General features: G+C 35.0%; 1 protein-coding gene across 1 annotated transcript; it reads right to left on the bottom strand.

The window, feature by feature from the left end:
- Positions 1–2,680: 2,680 nt before the first annotated feature.
- LOC149790262 (eukaryotic translation initiation factor eIF1-like) lies at positions 2,681–20,460 on the bottom strand. The gene is made up of 4 exons (XM_089972303.1): positions 20,286–20,460; positions 15,020–15,186; positions 6,712–6,843; positions 2,681–2,973 (listed from the first exon to the last, which is right to left on the bottom strand). Exons 1-4 carry the CDS (start codon positions 20,320–20,322, stop codon positions 2,959–2,961), a joined length of 351 nt encoding a protein of 116 aa, XP_089828429.1. The 5' UTR covers positions 20,323–20,460; the 3' UTR covers positions 2,681–2,958.
- Between the last annotated feature and the right edge of the window lie 827 nt (positions 20,461–21,287).

Here is a 21,287-nt window from a genome sequence, read left to right as displayed (position 1 = left end):
ATATTAAAGTTTGGTTTATGGAAAGAAGCTAATACCACAAACTGATTAAAGTAGTCACACTGTCAAGAGTTTCATATGCATTACTTTTCAATAAAAAAGGCCTGGTCATCCAGTAATCTGTGCCCAACTGTTAGTGTCACTGGACATTTTCATTTCTTACGTTTCCAAATGTTTTGGAATACTCCTGAACCGAGGATTCATTCTACATGACAACATTGCATAAATCTGCCTTGCAACAGACTTCCTGATGGAACACAGCATCTGAACTTTGACATATTATTCATAATGCTGAGTTTGCTCCAAGTGATTTCTTACTGAATCCCATCATTAAAGATCTGCATAGGGGACAATTTAAAAGCTGCCATGCAGTCATCTTTGCTTGCCAAGGTTCCAATGTGATAGACCTATCTTCACCTTGGCATATCAAGCAGATATTTATGTGCTTCAGGTCTGTAAATTTCATTGGATGCAGCAGCAGGCCACTGCATCCAATCAAAATTAAGTTATTCAAATTTGAACTATGTTCCTATATGATCACAAGAAGGGAAGCATACAAAACTTGAATGGACTAATAAATGAGCAATTGTCTGTTTTCTAGTGTATAAAACAACGTAGCCAAAGTGTATACAAAGTGTCATTTATCAACTGGATAATCAGAGTAAGAAAGTGTACAGAGTTCATGGGTAGTAATGTGGAGGGATGCACTGATGTTATCATACATGCAGGACCGTATTGCTAAAATCAAGCTTAATATTTCAATTTATTATACAAAAAAATGCTTCAAAGCAAAACCTGAACAAATACAAGTGGATGTTGACAAATTTTTGTATGACAATTCATCTTAGCCATGTTATCAATTAGATTATCAGCACTCCAAGATCTAGAGTTTGTTGTCTTTGACTTTCAATTATTTAATTGTAAAGAACTGGGAACTGAAAGAACAGGAATTGATTTTGACCAAACTCTGTCTCTTGATGTATTTCGGAGATAAGCCAATTAAAAAATTAAAACATGTTAGCCATTTATGACATCAAGGGTTAGGGTCAAAGGTCACTACTTTGATTTTTACATACCAAAGTTTCAATATTACTAATTAGATGCAAGTTCACCACATTAGTATGCAGGGTTCTCGATCATCATCCAAAATCACAACAAGCACATATTCCACTTCTGATAAGAATCAGATCAGACATACAGCCTCCAGAGAGGGAACAAAGTCTGCCAATCTGATGCCAGATTACCACATTAAATTGCATGGATCTATAGTACAAGTCACACGGATCATGTAGGCATACAAGACCAACTATTTCAGTAATGGGTGTCATTTGTTAGAATTTGATTCTACATACCTTTAAGTGGCAAGTATTCACTTCATTTGTATTTGTATAAATCTTTATTCCTTTGGAAGGTCCATATAACAAAATCAATGTTAATATACACATATATATTTGGATGAAATGAACCAAAAGGTGTGATCCAGTTCAATCCGGTCTGGATGTCGATCTCTGATGTCACAATGAAAGCTACACATATTGATAAACAAATTCAAACTACCCTACCCTTGATTGTCATCATTCCATCGACATGCCCTTATTATGACCAAAGTTTGGTACATGACCATCATTGTAAAAGTCCATAGCAATGGATAATCTTCGTTTGTAAGTTTCTTGGAGATAGCGCATTCAATAATCGGGATTGAACAGACTTTGGTTAAAGAAAATAAGTGTTAAGTTTTTAAAGAACAATTTATATTTAATTTAAAATGAGTAAAATCGCATACATGACCCATGAGACTTGTACTTAGCTCATTATCAAAATCCCTCCAAGATCTTGATGACACAAGCCCAAACTTCAAATCTGAAAAAAATCAGACATCAGAAATATGGCTTCCAGAGTTGGATTTAGCTCAGAAAATTAGATGCATAATCACCCAATTTAGAATGCGTGGATCTTGCTCATTATCCGTGCCCAAGATTTCGATGATATGAACCAATCTTACCCGTTTGATTTAAATTGGATCAAAAGTGTGGTCTCCAGAGTGGTAACAAATTAGTGTGGAAAAAAAAAAAAAAAAAAAAAAAAACGATGCACGCAGGGTCATACCAAATTTCAGCTGGCCTTATGGTGAACTGAACTAAAAAGGACAAAACAGAATTCTCATTAAATATTTTTTTTTATGCCACTAATTTAAAATACACATGACAATTGTTGCAAACAGTCTATTTCAGCAAACATACTGCACAATTTGCATGCCATCTTGTAACATGAGAAATTTGTTTACAATTCTATTAAGGCATGAAACTGTTTCACAATGTATAAATTCTTCTAACCGTAATGGGAAAAATAAAATCAAGATTTATTAAATGAATATTCGAAATAATGAATGAAGGCCATAACAAAACTTGTACACTTAACCAACTTCCTTTCTAGACATCAAATTTTTTAGAAAGATTAACATTATCTTTTTTATTTGTTTTAAAAGACCGATTCTGAACCACTTGCTGTTGGTTTGTTTTGTGTTGTTTATATGTTAAAGTAGTTGTGTCATTACTCAATAATGTATTTCAAATATTGTGCAGAAAAGTAACCACAATGCCCAAAATAGTTGCACTTGACCATTAATGTGTGGTCTGATATTAATGTCATTTCTTTGCCAAACGAATTAAACATGTACAACCAATATCTAAAAATTCTTTATTAAATCAATAAATACACGCTTGATGAAAATTCATCCAGTCCTGTTTTGTTGTCTTGAATAAGCTGCAAACATGATGTTCTCAATTTTCTCTGAACTGTCTGTATGATTATTTGCTACCACTGAAATGATCTCAATCACTAGTGAAACACATAAAATGTATTAGACGGAAATATAATGAAGATCAGAATGTGTCAAGTGTTTTTTCATGACTGGTAGCAAATAAGCAGCATAAGAAATCCTGGCCTTTTTCTTCCCACATGCTAGAAACCATGGACCTGAAAAGTAAAATAAAAAATAAGTCAATTCAATGAATTACTGTCCCCAACAAACATGGTTTGATCACAAAATATGAAATACATAGCTTGTACAGCCCTGGGCACTTTTTTTCTTCCACTAAGGACTTATCAAAAGATATCAAGAAGTTTATTTGTCTCAGAGATGACAACAGTCTGAATGAAAATTGCAAATGTAATTAGTATCCTAGTACAGCCAATTAGTATCCTACCACCTGACACAAAATGACTAGTTTCATGCAACATTTTATCTGCTCAATTTTATCACATTTAATTTGTGTACATGTGATTTGGATTTTTTATATACATGTAGCTTTAAAAAATTTCCAGTCATATCACTATGATGTCTGCAGTGTGGCAGTTTACAGTGATGTCTAGCACTGGGGCATCACACCGCAGACATGCAGCATCATGTCTTGCCTGACACCAGGCTGACCTCTTAACCCTTTAACTAACAACTGCCGCATCTAAGCGTCACCTGTAAATAGCTTCTGAATCCTAATGACGCATATATGCAGTGTCAGTAAGCCTAGTGTGGCTGATGTGCGTGACTGCTATGTTAACTAAACAATAATTGGTTGAAATTACAGTTTACATATTTTTGATTATCATAACCAATGAGTGGACTGTTTACTCAACATTTTGATAAAAGTGTGAAAGCCGAGTGGTTAAATTTAGACACTGTTGAGGCTTTTCTGCACTTTAAGAAACAGTTGTAGTTGAGAAAAACAAAGATGGATTCCAATTCAGATATGAGCAACTTTAAAGGGTTCAGTGCAAGCGATATCAAAGAGTTTAATGGATCAGATATTGATGTTAGTCCCATTTCAACACCAGGCGCAAGTGATTTTCTAATCGGATTGACGAGGTGGACAGTCTTACTTGCACAATGGTGCTCCAGATCAATGATTTTGATTCTCATGTTGGTTCAACAATCAAGCTTTGGCTAAGCAATGAGAACAATTTTTTTCTCTAAGTTTTCCCCCGAATGTCTGGTGGAAAAGCTTGTGAAAGAAACAAACGATTATGTCAAGAATATGGGGGACCAAAAGCAAGACCTGAGGCTGAAATGGTATGAAATCAGCATCACCGAGATGTGGGAACAGTCTGGAATATAATCGCCATTTATGTCTGGATAATGACTATTTTGAGAGGTATGACTCTAAACTTTGTAATATAAAGTGGAAATATATGAATAACAGTATCTATACAAGGTAAGCCGTTTTTTATTTCACTGAAATCCAGCAAAAACTAACAAAATAATGAATATAAATGTAACCATGTTTTCATTGTCAGTTTCTGTATTCAGCCATGGAACCAGCCTTAGTAGTCTCAGCAACTGATATGATAACACTCAGCAGTAGTAAAACTGCACAACAGCTGTAGAAGCTAAAGGATTAATGCTGAGCACCAAGCATGGCAGATGTAAGTAACGTTTTTATTATAAGTTTGTTATAAGTGCCTGTATCAGATTCTAGCAGATTCTTATTGTTAGTAGTGACACCAGAACATTATTCCCAGCATTCTGGATAATTGATACCAGAGACTGTCAACAGGTTCAGTACTGTTGTTTATCTTCCCATGGCTATCTAAGCCTGGATAAGGCACAAATGTTAATTTAATTAGGATCCCTTTTCTCTAGCCCTTACTAAAACAAGAGCAGAGTGACAGAGCAGGCAGTTTTTAATTGGGCTTGGTACTGTAAGCAACAATGGGTTTTAGCTTTATTTTACATGAAGTTGTAGGACCCTTACTTGGTGTTTGTGTGTCCTTTGAACCCGAATGTAACAAAGTCTTTGATCTGACTCAGTTGGAGTTCAAACCTCCTGCATCTCAGTCGGATGCTCTAACCACTAGGCCACCAGAGTGGTCCCATTTATCTAATTTACTATCCTGAATTTTAAAAGTGACTTTATTCAGTCTTGCTGTTTAGTATTCCCTCATATAAATGAAAATATGCTTTTCACAAATTCAAGCATTTCAAGAAATTCAAGGAATATTCAGGATAAAATAAGCATCTTTGATATTCAAGCAACTATGAAAACAACCCCTCAAATCTTGTGACTTTTCAATATAAACAATGCACAAATGACATCTAACTACAGCCTGTAAGATATATCCATAAAATTACTTGACACTGAAATGAACCAAGCTACATTCAACCACTTCAAAGGACACTGAAGTACAGAAATCTGGAACAAAATCCGTTTTTAAACAAAAGCAGTGTAAACAGAAAATTATATGCCCAACTCGTGACGTTATGGAGAATTTAGTTTATACAACCAATGGAATATTTTGAAAAGGACTTTTTTTTACATATTACTCGATGTTGTATATATACATATACATACACACACGTACACAAAATAATATCTGTACATTTTAAATTTTATCTTCCTGAATCCTATTATTTGCTTGGAAAGGATTGTCTTCTAAATTTTTCTTCAATTTATTTTCACATTTCTCACATTGGCAGTATATTGTGTTCAGGTGTCGTAAAACATGTAATTGTCCAAATGCAAGCCATAATGTACTCTAATCACTGTACATGTCTTATTTATTTTGGTGACCTTAACCTTTGACAAGAAAACTGACTGTTGTTGCTTAACCAAAATGCAAACCATCCCAAATGTTAGGTCGATGATGCAAATTTTTTGTGCAGAAACAAACTGGTGACACATGGCTGACCAGTCCTAGCACTAACCTCTTCATGCAAAGCACCAAGCAAGGCAGCTGTTGGTATTTTTTTTATTTAAGACTTTGGCATGACTCGACTGGGTTATGAACCCGCAACCTCCGCATCCAAGGCGGATACTCTAACCACAAGGTCATTGGGACAGTCCTGAAATATAGCTCAATAAATACGACATAAAATGCAATGCTTTGCTTAATAGGGTGCTGAAGGTGGACAGGAAATTCCCAAGGTCACTAGAGCATCTGCATACACAGGTGCATATCAGATCTCAGCAATGATTTTGACAAGATTGATATCACAGAAATGGATCTATACGCAACTTCTTTATTTCAACTCGAGGACAATAAAATTTGTGAATGTAATATTGTTTAGCAGATTGGCATCATATGTAAAAACATAACATGCCTTACAGGCCTTAATGCAATCAAGTTTCATTAATTTCTTTTCAAAATATATCCAGCCATTTTAAAGGTTTTCCACTTGAAGCAATAGAAGACATATTTCGTCAAAAGGCTTTTATAAACCTCAACACAGCAAACATCAATAGATATAAAACAACAAACATACTTCACTTGGCTTCCAGCAGGGTTCATAAAGAATTCTTAATGATAAATTCAAAGACTTCCCCCTAACTTTCAAAGACCATTAAGCATAGATTTGCAAGACCTATTTCACTAACATTTTGTATACAAGTTATGTTATATGAGAAAACAAGGAATGCAAATACTACAACATTGTTTAATGATGAAATGATACTGAAAAGGTCATCAACAGAAAGAAACCAGGAAAACTAGACTACATCCGAATCTAACAACCTCGGACAACTTTGTGATTATGGAAAGAAAGTAAAATGTTTGGGTTTATTTCAATTTTCAAAGACTTTTAAAGATCTCAAGGTAATCTGTTCAATTTTCCCAAACTTTCAAGGCCTTGAAAATGCTACCTCATTTTTCCTGAACTCTACTCTAAAATACTGTATGAACCCTGTCTAGCCAGGTCAACTATATAAAATTAAACAAGATTACCTTCAACTGCTCCGGTCTGGCCAATCCCACCTTCTTGAGGAATTCACTTATGTTTTGCCTCTGGTCACCCTGAAACTGAATGACCTCGCCATACTCCGGGTGTTCCACTACCGTACCATTGCAGGCAAATTCCTTGTAAAAAAATAAAGAAAATGGAATTGGAGTCTTCAGTAGTACTGTTAATATAGTTTGCTGCTTCTAAATGGGAGCTAATTTATGTGCAAAAGGTGGAAGAAATTTGGTTTCTGATTGTACAAGACTTGGTATCTAGGCCTAAAGACTAGTTGCATTTGAGGATAGTTTGATTTGGTACTAATGAGACAATTTTGTATTTACATTTTAATCATGGTTCATTTCAGAAGCTGCTTCACCATGAGGGTTTTTGAACTGTAAGGTCTAAATGCTACCAATGTTTAAGTTGCCAAGCAAATATTGTTATCCGAGAATTTCAATACCCTAAGGCCTCAGCACCTTATAACCTTCAAACTGTTGCTTTGCCATAAAACGTCAAGCTTTTCATCGATTTTTAAAATATAATCCACACAGCCATGGGGCAAAAAAAAAGTGTTTCTGGTCGGCCAACCATCCCCTTTTTGATTTTATGACCATGACACTTTTTACCCTCAGGGCAACCCCCACCCCGGCAAATAATCCTGAAATTGATTTGTGCATCTAAATGAGCCAGTTTTACCCAGTGCACCTTTCCACAATAACCTGCGCACAAAGGGGTCCAAAAAGAAAGACAACGCCATAAGTAAGGGTTACAGAGGGACATCCCCCACAAATAAACAATGCCATCCCGAAAGGTATTCAGAAAACTGAGGGTGTTGCAGGTGGGGGAACTGTTGTGTTTAATGACTGAATCCTCGTTTTATAATCTCAGAGAGACTTTCAATAAAGTGCTTTTTTTGAATGAAGTTGTTCGTTATTCTGCATAAATAAGAATTATTTTCAAGATGCTCAACACCTGAAAGATTGTTAATATTATTCCAACTGGTTTCAACAACTACCACGTTTATGTGAAAACATTTGTATATTACATCATTGCTTTTTCTTGTTGTTGATTAGTCTGGTTCCCTGCGTGGTATGTATTAATAAAGTGTGAAGGAGAGAATCTACAAAGCAGCGAACCTGACTAACTATCGATACAAAGTGGAACCCCAGATGTAACGCCATACTGGGGTCCAAAAAATTGGATCACATTCATGCGGGGTTTTACAGTATTTTACTTTTTTCATAGAACAATGCACTGGCACATATACATGTGTTAATGTAAATAATCGGGGTATTATCTGATGAATATTAAATGGAATGCAGAAATAGACTTATTCAAAATAATGGAAGGATAATATATTTATGGGTTATTAATCTGCGTTAAATAGTTTAAGTAATTTGTATTGGTTTGTCCGATAATACACTTTGATCAATAATGCCCCGACTGAAGTTATATCATGAACAGGGTATCGACATCGTTTACTATTGTGCCATGCAGTTCATCGATAATGCATGTAATTCCAATGAAAAATTGCACACAGATTTAAAATATTCAATAATTTTGTCACAGATCATTGTGTCTGAATTCAACATCTAATATATAGCATGAATGGACTATTAATGCAGTTTACTTGCCATCTCATACTGTATCATCGGGGGTTGCAATTAATCCATTATATATGTAATTCCATTGCAAAAATTTCATACATATTTAAACTATTCAATAATTTTGTCACAGTACATTATATGTCTAACTTCTATGGGAAAAATTAACAGCAAAATTAGGTTAAGAAAGATGAAGCATGTGTATGGTTCATTACGTTCCATGGTCTATGAACAGTGTCTGTACAAATTTCATACTGCTAAAATTTTCTCATATGTATTTCCATGTATATTTATTCATTGCAAATTGCCAATAATTAATGCCTGTATGCCTATTCATTTGAACGAATACAGCAAGAATAATTAACAATCAACACATGCTTTCAGCGTGCATAGAACTTTTACTTCAGATTTTGTGAATATCGAAAGAAACGTGTGAAAACTACTATACTATCATTGCGCAAAGTGCAGAGAACGACTTGCATTTGTGATCTTGCTTTTCTATAAAGGTAAAATATTGTTATAAAAAATAGGAAATTAAGAACGAGTTCATAAGCAAATACCATACCCATGTAAACCAGAGAACTAAGTGCAGTAGGCCTGCAATGGTCACGAGTCACTTTTATAAACAAAAGCTGAACGCATGTACAATTTCATACCTTTTCAATTTCCAGCTAATAAAGTGGACATTATTTACTGGTCAACTGCTTGCATCTAATAACACTGCCAAGCCCAGCAAACATGTTGGTGGCTTTCGTTTTTTGGATGTTTTTGAAATTGTGAGAATCTTTTATCAACCATCGCATGGTCTGCTGCTTGGTTGTGTATGCAGTTAAAGAAGAAACACATTGGCTATTGTTTGAGCAATGATTGTATACAGAATTATTGTTGTTGTTGTTGTGGGGTTTAACGCCATTTTTCAGCACGATAGGCTTGTATACAGAATTAATTGAAGACAATCACAAAAAAGATGATTTAGTGGCTTTACTCTTGGATCAGTAATAAGTAACATTTCCGATCATGTTTATACTGGCATAACACTTCAAGAACCTAGCGAAATTGTCAAATTTCAGAAGCTTTGCCACTATCATATTATATTCAAATTCATATGCAAACTCTTCCCTAAAATGATAATAAACGTTTTACACACTATTTCTCGTACTTAATATCTGTTCCAGGTACGAGAAAAATACACGTACATGTATTTAAAATTTCAGGAACCACGGCGTGATAATATTTTATTCAAATTCATATGCAATCTCTTTCCCAAACTGATAATACATTTTTTATATAGTATTTCAGATACTTTGAACAAAACTAATTTTCATGTGCGAATGAATATACAAAATTTCAGTTGCCACGAATGCACGTAATTGTGGGGCATGCTATGGCAGAGTCCCACTGTACCACAAAACCAGACTGCTTTTTTTTTATAAAAACTGTCCTCTGTTTGGTCAGACAATTGTCTATCTTGAAACATAATTTTTGTATGATTCAACTATTATAATATTGATGCATTGATTTTACTGCAATTTGTTATTGTTGCAGGATTTAATGCCATTTTTCAGCAACGATAGGCTATACATGGCGGCCAGTATTAATGGTGGAGGAAGAACCCGGGAAAACCCTGGAAAGAACCACCGACCCACAAGAAGCTACTGGCAAGCTTTCTCACACACACACATTGGCTGAAAACGAGACTCGAACCCACGCAGACAGAGGTGAGATGGCAGTGATCCATAACAGAAAGCACTTTAGACCACTCGGGGGCCCCCACTGCAAGTAATAGTGAAACTTCTTGACATCGTTGAGTATATATCTAAGTGCCAATTCAGAGATTCTCTGAAACTTGTTTCTCCACATTGGTCCATATACGTTAAAAAAGCTATTTATTTTACGAAGTATTCATTTCACTTAGTTGTTTTGCTAGCTTTTGATCACATTTATGATTGAGTATTTTAATTTTATTAACCAATTACGTTTATAAGTGTTCGCTTGATCAACTGAAACAAGTACACTTGACATACGACTTTGGAAGCTAGGTCTTAAGCATGTAGGATTTTCACGCATTCCAACTTTTCACTTATTCCATCTCCTTTAGTTGATACAAAGGATGCAGTTAACTTTAATCCATTAAACAATACAACAAAAACTTGCGCAAGTCAGATATCAAAACAGTTGGCACTTAATCAGGTCCTTAGAGAAATTTATATACAAGAGGACACAGTGTATTTATGATGATTACATTAAAAAAAAAAAAAAAAGATAGAAATAAAACACAAATGTTACTTGAAAAAAAATTATTAATTGGTTTTATTTATGAAAGTATTGCTTCCACTATGCGCGAGCTTTTCATTGATCTAAGTTTCAATGAATATCGTTATTTATGGTGTACTAAGAATGTCGGAAAGAAAATATAACAAATTATATGACTTGTTATTAAAAGTTGATAATTTTATAATGTTGATTAAATTTTCCATGGCCTACCTATCATTTTCAGTTACCAATTTTGATCGCAATTTCCTTCAAATTCAACAAATGGGACCAATTATAGGGTATTTTCTGGTTTAAAAAACGGGATCCACACCTGATCCAGCTTTATAAGTGGCAGGGGTCACATTACCAGATGAAGTGGGTGAAAAAGTCACCAGAAACATGTAAAAATTTGTCTTCTTCTGTAAGGAAAGCAAAAAAGACTTCGCCCTCTGATTTTGTAAAATGAGTGGCTGGAACTTATGCCTTTTGAGATGCCCCCTTGCTGTACCCAGGAAGTTCTGGCAGTGTTGTGACATTGCTTAAAGGTGAATGTATTTATGCGGTGTTAATACCAATTAGCCTACAACGACAAATAAACTCTTGCACATCCACAGGTGTATTTTAATAGCTAACTGACCACTAACACTTTCCAGAGCAGGATATCACGGCTTGATTTCATGAATTTGGGCCTACTGTACTATGATTAAAATATACCAAATTCTGTTTCAAAATTTAAACATCGTTATGTACATAGTAATTTGCTTTTATTTTAGAAATGGAGACTTTATTGGTAGTGTTGCATTATTTTCTTTATAATATCAGTTTGAAACCATAAGTGAACCTGTAATTCCAGACATGAATGCATCCATGATACACCACTTCATTAGAATGTCTGTATTCATAAATAATTGGGATAATTGATTCAGGAAAACATATAATTTAATGAAAACAAAGTTTAAATTTGTGATAGAAAATTTAGTCTAAATACTGAATCATTTAAGTCAGACACATGGTTCAATGCTATGCTGTGGAATTTGAAAAATATTATGTATTGTCAATGTTGTTTTCTGACTACTCATGTTCATGAAAATATGAAAACTAAATACAGTATTGAAGCAAATACTATTTAACCAATGCATATCGGTACTACCAGTACGTAGCCAAATAATAAAACCATAAACATGCAGTCCTATTAATGGGTTGTTGTGATGAAACTAGAAAGTGAGCAGTTATATTAAGAAAATCCCTCTTTCTAAAAATAGATGCACTCACATGGCACAATATGCGTTCTTGGATGTATTTCAGTTGGGGAAAAAAAAAAGATTAAAAAAAAGAGTACAGTTCAGTTAAATATTGACTTTTATGCTTCAACGTGTTGTCTCAGGGTTCTTACCGAATCCTGAATGATAAATTCAAAAAGTTTTCCCAAACTTTCAAAGACCACAGAGATTTCCAAGACCTATATTCACTAACATTTTATGTTATATGAGAAAACAAGGAATGCAAAATACTACAATATTGTTTAATGATGAAATGAAACTGAAAAGGTCATCAAAAGAAAGAAACCAGGAAAACTTGACATCCGAATCTAACAACCTCTGACAATTTTATTTGTGATTATGGAAAGAAAGTAAAATATTTGGATTTATTTCAAATTTCGAAAGACTTTTAAAGACATCAGGGTAATCTGCTCAATTTTCCCCAACTTTAAAGGCCTTGAAAATGCTACCTCATTTTCCCCAAACTGTCAAAGGACTTCATTTGTGTTCTAGCACACTTTGAAACAACCCCATACAACATGTACATTGGTACATGTTCTAATGGTTTCAAGGTATGCTAGGAATCTTTTGGACTGCAATTTTACCTCAAAACTGTTAGAAACTAAAATAAAATAATTAAGGCGTAGTTAAGTATTTCTACAGACTTGCAATTACAAGACTTGTTACTGCTGTTAAGTTAAAATTAATTACAATGTATGCTGTGCTTTTTCAAGCCATATGGCCAAAATACACTGCTTTACCTGAATCCGCACATTTAAGACTACAAATTTCAATACAATGAGTATAAATATAACAAGTTTTATACACGTACACAAAGTGTTGATCATAAACATTTAACATATATATCGTTTCTTGCTTTGGTCCGACTGCTCCATAAAATTCTGGCCTAGCTTGACCCCTGAGTGGGTTGGTGAGTTATCTGGGTGCAAATTATCAAGGGAGTAGTGTACTTGTAACCAGGGCTCATGCTACCAGGACAAGTGGGCGACTAAGTCGCATACAAAGTGTAAACTTTGCCTTCTTCTGTAAGTAAAGTGAAAACAACTTTGCCCTGTGATTATTTTTTTAGAGGAACATTGAATGACCATCCCTTCTGAGCTGTCCCTCGCCTTGGCCAGGTTAGTTCCAGTGTTATATATAGCTCAAGGTGAAATGTATACTTCAAGCCATCAAACAGTTGTTGCTGATATCAATTACTCTGCAAAAAAAACTTGCACATTCACAGGCATGTGTTTGGATAGCTGATCAACCATTAACCATTTCCCAAGTTAGCAACTATAACTGCAGAATTTCCGCAAGTTATTGTTTGATGATAAAAACACACAAACTTGTCTTTCGAAACTTAAATTTATGTAAGTAGCAATTTGAGTTTTAAGAATTGAATCAGTAACATGAATATTTTAAATGCCGCATTTATACTATCTTCTTGATTAAAAAAAATCTGTTTGGAACCATAATGGCAGACATAACTGTTCTGGGAAGTATTGTTTTATTAGATTGTCTCTTTGCTAACCATTGGGCAAATATATTCAGAAAAATATACAATTTGTAAGAAAAGGGACTAGATATCATGATATTAAAGATTTAGCTTGAAAATGCAATTATGTAGATCATAAATGTACAGGACAATGCCATGATGTGGAATTCGACAAGACGGTGTAAGGTCAAGGTCATATTCCGAGTTTACTCATTTTTGTGAGTGACAATACAACAAAAAAAAAAAAAGACCAAAGAAAATACTATTTAAGCAATGCCTAATGTTACACCAAGTAGACAAAGAATAAAACCTTACATTTACAATCCTATCATTGGACTGTTGTAATTGTAATGAAGCTAGAATGTGAGTGGTTACATTAAGAGAAGCCATCTTTGTAAAAAGAGATCCACTTGTATGTTGGCGGTGTCAACTGGGTTGGAAAAAAAAAAAGATTTAGCTCATATACTGATTTTAGTTCTTCAATGTTGTCAATGAACAGGCACTGTAAAGTTTTCTTCGCAACCAAGAAATTAAGATGAACAGTATGTTCTAAAAGACATGCATTTTCTGTCATGTACATGGTGAAGGGCTTGTTTCAAACAAGTTAAGAAATCTTTTCACAGGGTTTCCCTTTACCCTTATTTGCACTTCAGAGACCCCCAAATTTTTAATTTGACCCCCAGATGATTTTTGACTCTCAGTCTTGCACCCCTAGGGGTTACACTGCTTTTCAAATGCCATTTTATAATGTTGTTGTTGTGGGGTTTAACGTGATTTTTCAGCACACGATAGGCTATGTATGCCGGCCAGTATTAATGGTGGTGGTGGTTGTTCTATGGTTTAATGCCATTTTTCAGCACAAAATAGGCTATACATGGCGGCCAGTATAACTGGTGGAGGAAGAACCCTGGGAAGAACCCCCAACCCACGAGAAGCTACTCGCTGGCTTTCCCATGTACCCACGCTAGCCGAGCCTTGGACTCAAACCCACGCAGACAAGAGGTGAGATGGCTGTGATCCAGAACGGAGAGCACTTTAGACTACTTGGTGCCCCCATTTTATAATGAACTTTCAGAAAGTAAAAAGCAAAAAAAAATACTTGATTAAAGGTAGCTGAGTATTAGCATTTGTACTAACTTACAATTACAATACTGTAATCTAGTTACTCAGTTAAAATTCATTACAATGTATAGCTTCTGTTGTTCTCTCTTTGTAAGTCATATTGCCAAAATACACTGAATATGAATATGATAATTTTTAAACATGCACCAAATGTGTTTACAATATAGACAAAACTCTGAAAATGTTCTACTTAAAATAAAGTATTGCTTAAAACTAAAACCAATGTTAAATGCAAAATGGGAAACAGATGGCATAATACAAATAAGAGAATAAAAACACACACACACACACAGATATATATATATATATATATATATATATATATATATATATATATATATATATATATATATATATATAGTGCGTGTCACGCTTTGCTCCCACTTCATCCTGTTCTGTCCAAAAGGAGAAGTCACTGCTCCCTAAAAATTCAAGTCTAGCTTGATCCCATGTGTAACACTTAGTACATGATATATATTACCCCATATGTTAATAATAAAACCCTACCTACATACCTACATTAAATTTAAAACCAGTGCAATACAAAACACACCTCTTATTTGTGGGCCTGACATACCTTTTTACAAATTCTGACTATCTTCTTTAAATCATAATCTGTTGACAGACCCTGGACAGTGGTCAGTGTTTTACGTCCATTTCGCTGCTGAATTCGAATGTGAATTAGGCCCTCCTGAATGCCGGCCCCTACCTCATCTGACTGGTCATTGAAAGGATCAGTTGACCCTAAAGAAAACAAATAAATATTTGCATTGCCAAGTTCAACAAATCTTTTGTCATAATAGTTTGGACAAGGGCAGACATGCACAAGTTTTGAAGAAACAGAACTAATAATTTACAAATGTGAAGTAGAGATCATTTTACGAAAATAATGCTACAAGGTGTGAGAATATTTGCATAAACACTATGCATTACATCTTTTCATAAAGGACACCCATGCCAGCAAGAACAGTAACTCTTCCTGACATGAGTGTATATACAAAATGTAATTAGTGTCAACAATACGACACAAATCGAGTTCAAAAGCACACGAAAACTTCATTTTATGAAAAGCAGGCGTTTATATCAAGAAATCAGATTATACAAATGTGTTGTCATTTGTTAAACTCAATACCTTAAAAATAATTGCTACAACTTTTGGTGTGTAATGTATTTTAAAGGTTAGACTTTGACTTGCATTAAGGGCAATACTAATTCTATATAGTGATAGTTATTATGATGTGTGATTGTGATCAGCTCGACATTATAACTGTCAGATCATCTGCTCTAAGTAGGATTCTTATCTAGGCACACTGCTATCTAAATTGAAAAATTACATGTTGTGTATAGTTGAAAAGAGGTAATATTTAAACTATTTTGAATAAAAGAAAACCAATTTGTGCCATTCCTTGTGAATATCAATCTGAACGAATACTGTTATTATAAAGAACAGAAAACCGACCTGCAGCATTTCTCTATTTAAAAAAGCAAAACATAATCATAAATATTTCCTGACAACAAATTCAGTAGCAGTTCCTTCTCTATCATTTCAAACTTTAAAACTATGCCATCAACTGTTCAATATTATCAGAATTATCAGAGCCTCCCTTGGAAATAGTTTTCTTTGCACCCTGAAATTTGCAAAATGTAAAAAGTTGGAACCACTTTTCAGCCATAAAAGCCATTTTATGTAATGATGCAGTGACTTAAATATGCGTAATATTATTTGTTGTGATGACAGATTCTAGTGACTGAACCCACTCTTGATCTGCAGTAGAAATAGGGGCAACAAGTAACCTGGCAGCTGCCTCAAATGCAGATGGATATAAATCTGTTTTTCAGAGCTAGATTAGCCATATTCATTGTGCTGTTATAGACTTGTTTTATAAAGTAAATTTTTCATTTTTTTCATTGATATAAGCGACTTTGGGCCCTTCACATTTGACGACTGGCATCCTTGTAGTGGCATCTGGTATTACTTGGTTAACTTCAGACCACAAAACATGTTATCTAAGTAAACAATCCCTAAAACACTAAGCAGACCCAAGTGCATCTCTCAGTTTGCAATAAACATAAATCAGCAACATGTACAAATGGCACAGAATCATTTTGCCAACCTGTTCAACAATACAGTATATCCTTCAGTCATTCATTATTTCCTACTAATCACAATTAATTGCTTCTCAAAACCAACTGACAGCTTGCAGTTAGCTGTAATCATGTTCAAATAACGTCTTACTCATCTTCTACCAACATGATCCACCGACTGCTGCAGATAGTGAAAATTTAGTGGCCTGACTTGCCTATATCAACGAAAAATTAAAAATTTACTTCACAAAAATTTGTCGCCAGCTACTTTACCCAGTCAGTAAAAAAGTGCCACTTTCAAAATTCTTTCACATTTGGCAACAAATGCGAAACTTAGTGGAGGCAGTGATCATTAAGAACGATTAGTAAAAATATCAACTTTGGGATATTCAAAATTTAATGATGCAGCACTCGCAATTTACACCACTGAAATATGGATTACTGTAATGAAAATTTATCTCAGACCTTGTCCAATACGTCAATCTTAAAAAGAAATGCTTCTGTCTTATCAAAACTAAATTCTAAAATGACAACTGTGGTTTTAAAAATGTTATAAATAACTGCAGGACATCATTTTCTTTTAACCAAGGAGAGGACATTATTCCATTCAGCAGGATTTCACTTGCATATTAAGCGGGCGTGATCATCACCATGTCAAACAGTAGAGTGGGAAAGTGGTCTGGCATTCCTTAACCATTTACCTCATAGAGCATAATGGCAAAGCGCTATAAATAGAACACGTTACCTAGTTGACCGCATACGCATAGCCTGCCTGTGAACTGTTAAGCAATGTAGTGTATGTTACGTTTAACAGCAATTTTAACCATTTTACCTTTTTGTTACACATCTACTATATGTGGAAAAATGTAAGAGCAAAGTCCGATTGTTACAGCTGTGCAATTATTTTTCACTGAATAATTTTTTATGTGCTTTAAAATCTTGAGAGAACTCGTTCACTGTCATATCAGCGAGGCTGCATGACCAACTGTAGCTGCCATTTCCCATACACAAAATTTACATGTCATTATAGAAATAGTTGTAAAATCTTGTTTACCTTTCTTATCCAATATTTTCGTTAAGATCATCTGCCATATTAGTTCAAATAATGACTACTTCCGTTCTCAGCCTCGTTTGTTTGTGTGCCATATAAGAACACTGAGGCCTTATTTGGAAACATAAACAGATCATAGTGAAAATATGGCATGGTTTGAGTCGGAAATTATGTGCATTAAAAGTAAATACAATTTATCGGTGACCTTGAAATTCCACAAAGGAGTCATTATGCGACACTTGATTGATAATAACAGTGTAGAGTAGCCAAATATGGTCTGGTAAGCCTTATATAGAAATGCGGTCATGGCGAGAGTCTCGCAGTATCTGTCATGGCAGACACGGTGAGGTTACTGTAAAAATGCCAATTTATTTTATCGTGTAAGGGCTTAATAAATTCAAAATAAACCTAACATCTTTCACAACATGATTATACTTATATAGTAGATTCCTACACTATTTGTTTTTCTCGCTTTAGTGATGATTTTTTTCTTTGTTCCATTACATGATATGTGATCAGTTCGTAGCCTCAACCACAACAAATCAAGTTGAGGCTACGACATCATACTAGAGAAAAGACTAGTACTAATATTAGTACCTTTACTCCTACCTCATGGACAGGGTAATAACATGAGCATATATGTGTCAATGGAGCAAGCTGGGTGTGATTCACACCTGGCGCTCTTTTAGCCCAATAATAACAATTTGAACATATTCCTTGAATACAATCCAATAAATTGAGTAGTCCTCTTATTTAATACCGGAATATGGAAAATCATTGTAGAAATAGTTGTAAAATCTCGTTTACCTTTTTTATTCTATATTTTTGTTTAAATCGTCTGCCATATTAGTTCAAATAATGATTACTTCCGTTCTCAGCCTCGTTTGTGTGCCATATCAGGACATTGAGGCCTTTTTTGGAAATGTAAACAAATCGTAGTAAAAATTTGGTGCGGTATGAGTCAGAAATTCTGCACATTAAAAGTAAATATGGTTTATCAGCTACTTTGAAATTCCACCAAGAAGCGATTATTTGCCACCTGATTGATAATAACATAGCGCAGAATATCCAAATATGGTCTGGCAAGCCTTATGTAGAAAAGGGGTCATGGCGAGAGTCTCGCGTTATCTGTCATGGAGACAGGATAAGGTTAGAGTAACCATGCCAATTTATTTTATCGTGTAAGGGCTTAATAAATTCAAAATAAGCCAAACTTCTCTCACAACATGATTATACTTATGTAGTAGATTTCTACACTGTTTTTCAGACTTTGGTGATGATTTATTTTTCTCCATTACATGATATGGGATCAGTTCGTAGCCTCAACCACAACAAATCAAGTTGAGGCTACGACATCGTAGCTAGAGAAAAGACATAAGGGTAAGTTAAGACAAAAACATTACATCTTTACTTTGTAGAAAACATAGGTGCTCGAAGCGAGCCTGATATTAAGAAAAAAAAAAACAATAATCTAAAGGGAAAAAATTATACAGAGTGACAAAAATACCTTAGTTTACCCCGATGACCCGTTCTGACATAGGACCTTCTCTATCGTAACATGTAAGAGAGAAGGTACGGAACTTCCAAACACTTTGCTCCACCCATGACCCAGGATTTCCTTCTGCTTTTTCCGTCTTTAAAGGCACGCGACCATACTATATGGCTTGTCTTACTTCTGAGATATTTTTCTATCCATCAAGCCATCATTGACTTTTCTGCGTTGTACCAAACTGATGTTAAGGGCTCCAAAACGTGCGATTTTCACGAAGTTTTCCTTTGTGGACACTTCCGTGCTCATCTGAAAACCGGTGACAAAAGCGATATGGAAAATGTTTTCAACTCTATGGTGCACCCCTTCTTGAATTACAGAACAGCGGTAGATGCAAAAGTAAGTTTTTACTTACCATTAACTCGATTCAACTTTAGGAATCCTGTTCCATGCAAGTATTCTACATTGTCTTTTTCACTGCACAACACATCGTGTACATGGATCTCTATTTTCAAAATAGGCGGCATTAACGTCAACGCCGAAATATGATTGGCTCAAAACGTTATTCTTATTATCATAGGAGCACGGAAGTGTCCACAAAGGAAAACTTCGCAAAAATCGCACGTTTCGGAGCCCGTAACTTCAGTTTGGTACAACGCAAAAAAGTCAATGATGGCTTGATGGATAGAAAAATATATCAGGAATAAAACAAGTTATATAGTATGGACGTACGCCTTTACAGACGGAAATAGAAGGAAATCGAGGGTCATAGGTGGAGCGAAGTATTTGGAAGTTCCGTACCTTCTCTTTTATATATTATGATAGAGAGGGTCCTATGTTAGAACGGGTCATCGGGGTAATCTAAGGTATTTTTATCACTCTGTATGATTTTTTTTTTCATTTAGATTATTATTTTTTCTTAACGTCAAGCACCTGTGACACTCCATAAAATAAATTACGGGTGATGTGTCTTACGTTGTAGGACTACCATCATCCATGACACCGAATTGTTTCAAATTAGTATTTTAACCCATAATGCCTTTTGGAAATTACTCTTATTGAGATATATAACATTTTACTAAAATATCTGTGAAACTTAAGCCAAATAATACGAGCTTAGATTCCATTCAAAAAATATCTCGACTACCAAAACTTGTTTACATATGTTTTTGCGCAGTAGCCCACATATTCACCAACAATTTTCCCCCATACACTTACCAGTTAATGAACCCAAATTCTTATCGATACTTGTCATCAAGTTACTAGTGTAATACGACTCCAAAAAGAAACTTAAAATCCCTTTGTAGGTGCGGATGAAGACGGATATTTCTTGTGATAGACTCACTACTACTCAACGAAAATGGCTAACCGGAAATAAGAAATGTCACGTGACGTCATCAAAACAAAAGCGTCGCACTTCCCACCTGTTTACGGTACATTTTGTATCGGTTGATGCAAAGATAAATGCCGATTCATTTATCATTTTGTTTGTACTGAAAACACTCATTTACAAAAGAAGGTGACTGTTCTCCTCACGGTTAATCAAACCTGTAAAGTTTACATAAGCATTATTGATTAATCCATTATTATATAACATGTTTCGATTAAATACTTCTTGCACAATAACAACAGGCGTTACAAAGCCATAGAAGATCACACGTAAAAACGCTAATATGGGTCCGACTTAGTTGTGGGCCGACTATGTTATGCGGAGATTTCTTACATAATTACATTTATATATGCCGAATCTGTCCTAAGCCGAATGCGTTAAAGGCCAAGAAGTAGCCGTCCCCACAGGGCCGGATTAAGGCATTTGGGGGCTCTGGGTACAGCCAACACAGAGGCCATATATATCCTGCCTTGTCCATCGATGTGGTTACAGTACTATTAACAACACTTCCTGTGAAATCAGACGATAATATACGGGGCCCATTGAGACTCGTGGGCCCTGCCACGTTGCCCACTTTTCCCTATGGTTAATCTGGACCTGCGTCCCCCACCCCGATAGTGTGTGTTGTTGCAAGTTAGTAATTTTTTTTCCGTTTTGGTTCCTGGTTCTGTACAAATACTTTTGGGCTGGTAAATTGTCATAATATTGCCGCCAATGAAATACATCTAACAAATCCGTCGACAATAGGCACTGTCTGCCTACCCAACCACGATCCCCATTTCTCACGTGTTTATTATCGTATTTTACAGTATGGAACACCCGTGAAGGAT

This window comes from Sinohyriopsis cumingii, chromosome 10, assembly GCF_028554795.1.
Source record: "Sinohyriopsis cumingii isolate HCF-2022 chromosome 10, ASM2855479v2, whole genome shotgun sequence".
NCBI lineage: Eukaryota > Metazoa > Mollusca > Bivalvia > Unionida > Unionidae > Sinohyriopsis > Sinohyriopsis cumingii.
Note: the sequence above shows the minus strand (reverse complement) of the source record. Positions and strands in the feature narration are given on the sequence as shown.

What these genes read in the sequence shown, in the direction of transcription:
- LOC149790262 (XM_089972303.1), bottom strand. Translation starts at nt 20,322, where the DNA reads ATGACAAGTATCGATAAGAATTTGGGTTCATTAACTG. An exon ending in GAATTTGGGTTCATTAACTG is followed by an intron (nt 15,187 to 20,285) that starts GTAAGTGTATGG and finishes TGTTTTCTTTAG; the next exon opens with GGTCAACTGATCCTTTCAAT. An exon ending in TAGTCAGAATTTGTAAAAAG is followed by an intron (nt 6,844 to 15,019) that starts GTATGTCAGGCC and finishes TTTTTTTACAAG; the next exon opens with GAATTTGCCTGCAATGGTAC.